Source organism: Pantherophis guttatus, chromosome 12, assembly GCF_059756535.1.
Source record: "Pantherophis guttatus breed Tessera chromosome 12, ASM5975653v1, whole genome shotgun sequence".
NCBI lineage: Eukaryota > Metazoa > Chordata > Lepidosauria > Squamata > Colubridae > Pantherophis > Pantherophis guttatus.
This window is the reverse complement of record NC_142074.1, coordinates 13,440,451-13,447,037: the sequence shown is the minus strand read 5'-3', so window position 1 is coordinate 13,447,037 and position 6,587 is coordinate 13,440,451. Positions and strand designations below refer to the sequence as shown.

Below are 6,587 nucleotides of genomic sequence, written 5' to 3'. Positions count from 1 at the left end.
CGGCCGGGTGTTCTTCCGGCTCCATCTACGGCTCAATCGAGCCGGCTATGCTTCAGCTTGCTGGGTGGGGGTTATAAGATGGTCAGCTGCCCCCCCAACACCCTCGAAAATGCCGGACATCGCCCCTTCGTCCTTGGCATTCAATAAAGAATCGCCATATTGGTCTGCTACCCGGAAGGCAGTGTGTATCAAAATTAACAGTGTGTATTTAAAATTGAATATACTTTCAGGGAAAGGGTTACTTGAAAAAATGTCAGACTTTCCCACATCCCAATTAAGAAACCAGTTTATTTTCAAAGAACTCCTGTCAGATCCAAATTCAATTACACAACCAGCTAAGACTCGAGCAAGGTAAACATTCAGATTATTTCAAGGCAGAAATTAATCCAATACAGTACCCTGAGAACACAGCTTAGAAATCCCATTTGGGTTCAAATATAGAAACATTTTGAAATTCCCTTAAACTCTCCCAAATTGTTGTTCCCGTCATCCATGCTGATTTTAATATAGCCTCCATCAGAAGAAACAGCACTGAGAAGAACACAATACATTTGGCGACACTGATCAAAATGGCTTTTAAAGCTTTCCATCATCTCAATGAAAAGAAGAGAAATGTTCCAATTGCGAATCTCATATAGTTTTCCCTTGTGGCCTGAGGGATGAAGGAAAAATTCGAAGAAGCAGCAAAATAGAATATGGGCCAACAGTATATGCGCAGTTCTCTCAAGATCATAATTTTAAGTTCAAGGAATGACAAGGTAGAAAGAACCTGGAATGGCAGAACAAAACTCCCTCTGGTACGGGCAAAAAAATATGTTTAAAAATGGTAGGAAGATATAATCCAACGTATTGGGGCCCATAAGTGTCCTCACTTCATCCTGTGGGAAGTTTAGTGACGTTTAACGCATAGAGGAACAAAAATTGTAAGTTTCACCTCCCACTTCAGTCCTTGACTATCGGCGGAAGTTTCGCTCAAGTTCTTTCGACTCTTCCACAAGACCTATCCATGGATGGAGCATTGGAAAACTACCACGAGGAGCACAAAAACAATCAGAACCCCTGACCGGAAGGGGTGATCATCTCCTGCACCACCAAGTGCAGCAGGTTGTTTTGCTCCGCCGTCAGCAGCGGCCACAGTTCCTTCTGCAAAACCTTCAGCGATTCCAAGTCTTTCTCCTGGCAGGCCATGACGGCTGACTGGAGCAGCAAGAAAAGCTCCGGAGGAACGTAGCCCGAGGAAGCATCCAGGGCTTCCCATGAGTACTTCTCCAAGGTCTGGGCATGTTCGGGCAGCAGCTTGGACGGCGGAGGCTGCAGCAGGAGCAAGAGCAGCACTCGAGTGACCTCGCAGTGGAGCAGGTGGTCAAGGAAAGCGCCGGGCAGCGACGGGGAGGAGGAAGAGGATGATGAAGAGGAGGCAGGGGCGTTGGTGGAGGGTCCGCCGCCCGCTTGGGCCAGCTGCTGGGCCTGCGTGAGCACCGCCAGGGCGCCGTCGTAGTCGCGGCCGAGCAGCAGGCAGGAGGCCACGTCGCGCAGCCCGTGCACGGCTTCTAAAGGCAGGTGGCCCGCGGCCAGCAGGTCGGCGGCCCGCAGGAAAGCCGGCACGGCTTGGCTGGCTTCGCCGGCGGAGCGCAGCTCGTTGCCCAGTTCCAGCCACAGCCCTGCCGCCAACGCCGGCTGCCCCAAGTCGACGTGGAGGCGAGCGGCGAAGGCCACGCAGCCGTGGGCGGCCGGCAGGTACTCGGAGAGGCCCAAGCCGGGGCCTTGCCGCAGGCGGAGCTCCCGCTCGTGTCGAAGCCAGAGCCGCGCCGCTTCGGCCAGGGCCGCCGCCTCGCCCGCCGGGTGGCCCAAGCTCTGGGCGCAGCGCGCCACCGCCAGCTGGCACCAGGCCGCGTAAGGGAGGCTCTCCTGGGCGCGCAGCTCCCGCGCCAGCGCCGCGAACTGCTCCGAGGCCTCCGAGACGTTGGGCTTGCGCAAGAAGCGCTTGCGGAGCTTGGACGACACCAGCCGGTAGCGCGTCAGGAAGTCGCCGCCGGCTCCGGAGCCCGAAGACACTTCGCCCGAGCCGAAGCCCGAAGAAGAGCCGGCCCCGGTACCCGGGACGGAGAGCATGGTGCCTTCTTTCTTGAGGGGATTTCTTTCTCTCTCTCTCTGCGTCGCGCCGGAAGTGACGCCTCCTCGTTGCTTAGAAACGGCCAGGATGTGGAAAGGGAGGAGGTGGGGCTAAGGGAGGCCTGCACGAGCAGCTGATTGGCTGATTTAAATTATGGGGGGGCGCGTGGAAAGGTGATAACGGCTCTATTGCGGGTAGTCCTCGATTTACGACCACAATAGAGCCTAAAGTTTTATTTATTTTTATTTTCTTTATTTTCTTTATTTTTATTAAATCTTTCCCCTTTAAAATGTAAATTTTAATTTGTTTTTAAATTATTGGGTGTTTTACATTTGTCTCGGCCAAATTGTTTAATTTGGTTTTATTCTGTTTTTAAATTTTGTATTTATGTGTTTTATTTTGTGGCTGTTCACCGCCCTGAGTCCTTCGGGAGTAGGGCGGTATACAAATCCAATAAATGAAATAAATAAATGAAATGAAATTTTCGTCAAGCATGTATTTTATGACAGATACAAGTGTAAACATAATTATAAATACATGAAAAGGATACGAATAAAAGAAAAACATTAGGACAGGGATGGTAGGCACGCTGGCGGGCTTATGCACGCCATTTTGCCCCATTTTGCGACTGTTTTTGCCATGGTGGTCGCTAAGTGAATCACTTCAGTCTTAAATTAGGAGCACAGCTGTTAAGTGAATCTGGTCTCCCCCATGGACTTGGCTTGTCGGAAGGTCGCAAAAGGGGACCGGTGGGCGCTGTGACCGTCATAAGTATGAGTCGGTTGCCAAGCATCTTAGTTTTGATCACATAACCATGGGGATGCGGCAACGGCCGTGTGAAAAATGGTAACACAGCCGTTGTGTGACTGTTTTTCAGTGCCACTGTAAACTTTCGAACGGTCACTAAACAAATTGTTGCAAGTCGAGGACTGCCTGTAGTTGGATGGGTGTGGCTACAGAACTCTGCGCTAGTTGAGGCATAAATTAATTAGATTAATCAGAATAAAGCTGGAAGGGACCTTGGAGGTCTTCTAGTCCATCCCCCCCTGCTCAAACAGGAGACCCTATACTCGTGATGGCGAACTTATGGCACACGTGCCACAGATGACACACGTAGCCATATCGGTGGGCACCCGAGCTCAGCCATCTGATTTTCACCAGAAGTAGGGAAACAGGCTGTTTCCTGTCTCCAGAGGACCTCGGGAGGTGGGGGGGAGGGCCCGTTTTTTGCTGTCCCCAGCCTCCAGAGCCTTTCTAGGAGTCTGGGGAGGGCAAAAACGGCCTTCCCCACTCCCACGGAGGCCATCCGGAGGCCGGAAATGACCCGTTTGCCAATTTCCGGCGGGACCGGAAGTCCCTTTTTTTACTATCCCCAGCCTCCAGAGCCTTTCTAGGAGTCTGGGGAGGGTGAAAACAGCCTTCCCCACTCCCCCGGAATCACTCCGGAGGCTGGAAATGGCCTGTTTGCCAACTTCTATTCTCTGCCTCCTGACTCCCAGCTGATCGGGAGGAAATGGGGATTTTGCAGTATCCTTCTCCCGGAGTGAGGTGGGAATGGACATTTTACAGTATCCTTCCCCTGCCACGCCCACCAAGTCATGCCCACCTAGCCATGCCACGCCCACCAAGCCACACCCACAGAACCGGTAGTAAAAATTTTTGAAACCCACTACTGCTCCAGAGGTCCTCTGGAGGCTGGAAACGAACTACCGGTAGGCCCGTTTTTCACCCTCCCCGAGCCTCCACGCGCGCCTTGCACTTACCTGCATCCCAAACGGGCTGCGTGGGGACTCACGGGATGGGTGGGGCCAACCAGGAGTGGAATTTGGGGGTTTTCCGAACTGCACAGAATCTTAGCTAGAGGTTTTCCCAAACCCCTGCAAACCCCCAGTAGCCCACTCCTGAACCTAAGAAATGTTGGCCAAGAGCCTACATAATTGCATAGTCACTGTGCTGTGTTTAGCTCTACATGGAACATGATCCTGGGCAGCATCTGGGAGAACTAAAAACACTTATCTCTGCCAAGATTGCTGTTTCACCAGTCTGCCCAAAGATATTATCTGAGCAGAAAAAAAAAAGGAACTGAAATTGAATATCCTCTCTGTAACGGAAATATTTGAAGCTTCCCTATCTCTTTCAGATGAATTTATATGACTCCCTCTTTCATGTAGGAATGTCAATTTCTTACTATCACTTTTGTTTGTACTCTAAATCTCCAAAAAGTGCAGAATAAGTCCATGTTCCAGTCTTCACCAGGTCCATAATTAAGGATGTTAGCTGCCTCCAAATTGTGATGCGTTGTGTTGCAAGGTTCAATTTGTTCTGAAGACAAGCAACCCCAAAATGTTACCAAGATGCTTGCTTAGTAAAGGAAAGTCTGAAAAAGCTCATGGCTTCCACCATTTTTCTTCCAGACTGGCAGTGACTAGCAAAGTTGGGCTGGTTTACATGATACACTGAAATATCCATTCATTTTTTAATAATAAAATGTATGTAAACCTATCCCAGGAAGTCAGTTTACATAAAACAAGACTGGGAATTTTTCCATCCATCCATTCCATCCTTCAATAAACATTCTAAGAAGGTACACAAATTATTCTACTTGCACGAGAGTGGGCTTTTTTTTTTAAAAAAAATCTAAATTGAAGTCTGCTCAATTATGAAAAGGTAATCTGCCAACCATTACGCTGACATTTTTATTTCTTAATATTCCACTTTTACCACATTCAGTATAAGCCCAGCCATTAATTCTATTTTAATGCATAGCACGTCCATTCACTCTTACCACATGCTTTCTCCAAACCCACAGACATACAATAAATGTTCTTTCTCACATCCATACATTTCCTAACAGCTAGTAGTTAAAGAGCAAAACATCTGATCTGCACACCACTTCTTCTTCCGTGTCCAGATCAAACTTTAGACTGCCAGAATGAAGCCACCTACGTGACTTTATCGTTGGCCAAAAAAAGAAGTCATTATTAGTACATGTTTCTGGTAGTAGCTGACATACCAGCAGATGGGCCAGGTTGTGCATCTCTCCACATTCTCACAACATATTGTTATCCACTGAAAGCCTCCACTTGAGCATATCAGTTTTACACTTAGGCATACCAACTCTCAACCTATTCAGGATCCACCGAGTAGTTCTTCTTTAAAAAGCCTATTTCTTAAAAAAGCTTTCCACTGCCATAGCAGAACCTCTAAGCATAATCTATGAAAAATCTTTCAGGACCAGCTCCTTGCCCAACCTATGGTCAGTAGCCACTGGCATCCCTATCTTCAAAGAGGGTGAACCCAGCCTAGTTGAAAATTACAGACCAATCTTTTTATGTTGCATCACCTGTAAAGTCATTGAATCAATCACAAACCAATCCATTACCCTCCACTTAGAGACAGATAACCTACTCTCTAACAAACAATTTGGTTTTGGGAAAAATTTGTCCTGTAATCTGCAACTCTTACACTGCAAAAACATATGGACTACACAACTTGACCAGGGCAAAGCAATAGACACAATTTACATAGACTTCTGTAAAGCCTTTGATTCAGTGGTACATAACAAACTACTCCTAAAACTAAAATCTTATGGCATTTCTGGATCCCTGCATAAGTGGATAGCTGTGTTCCTATCAAACAGGCAACAAGTAGTCAAAATAGGGAGCACCCTATCAAACCCTGCACCTGTTAACAGTGGTGTCCCCCAAGGCAGCGTTTTAGGACCCACACTCTTTATACTTTACATAAATGACCTTTGCGATTATATTATAAGCAACTGCGTTCTCTTTGCAGATAATGTAAAACTATTCAACACCACCGACAGTGCTGCTACCCTACAAAGAGACCTTGACTATGTGTCAGAATGGTCAAACAATTGGCAACTCCAAATTTCAACCAACAAATGCTCTGTTTTACACATTGGCAAAAAAAATTAGAACACAAAATACAAGCTGATTGTATTTTGTATATACAAGATACAAACTTAAGGTAAACCGCTCCAAACTCGATTGCAGTAAATGCGACTTCAGCAACATAGTGGTCAATGCCTGGAATGCACTACCTGACTCTGTAGTTTCATCCCCAAATCCCCAAAATTTTAACCTTAGACTGTCTACTGTTGAGCTCACCCCATTCCTAAGAGATCTTTAAGGGGCGTTCATAAGCGCCCCAACGTGCCTACCATCCCTGTCCTACTGTCCCCATTTATCCGTATCCATTTCTTGTATTCATAATCGTGTTTATACTTACATCTGTCATCCTATAGATGTTTGACAAAATAAATAAAATAAATAAATAAGCATTTGATGGTGCTATTTTGACTTTGTGTCCTTGTCTAAGTACAAGGAAAGTAAGACTTAAGAATTCAAAGCCCTCCCACTATGAAACCAAAAACCTTAACTCCCCTCCACATCGCTTTTTATTCTTCCTATTTCTCTAAAAAGAAAGCAATCTCTTTTCCCTATGTTCTTTCTCA

General features: G+C 46.9%; 1 protein-coding gene across 1 annotated transcript; it reads right to left on the bottom strand.

The window, feature by feature from the left end:
* Positions 1 to 270: 270 nt before the first annotated feature.
* LOC117669527 (40-kDa huntingtin-associated protein) lies at positions 271 to 2,295 on the bottom strand. The gene has a single exon (XM_034424047.2). It carries the CDS (start codon positions 2,110 to 2,112, stop codon positions 1,051 to 1,053), a length of 1,062 nt encoding a protein of 353 aa, XP_034279938.1. The 5' UTR covers positions 2,113 to 2,295; the 3' UTR covers positions 271 to 1,050.
* Positions 2,296 to 6,587: the final 4,292 nt, after the last annotated feature.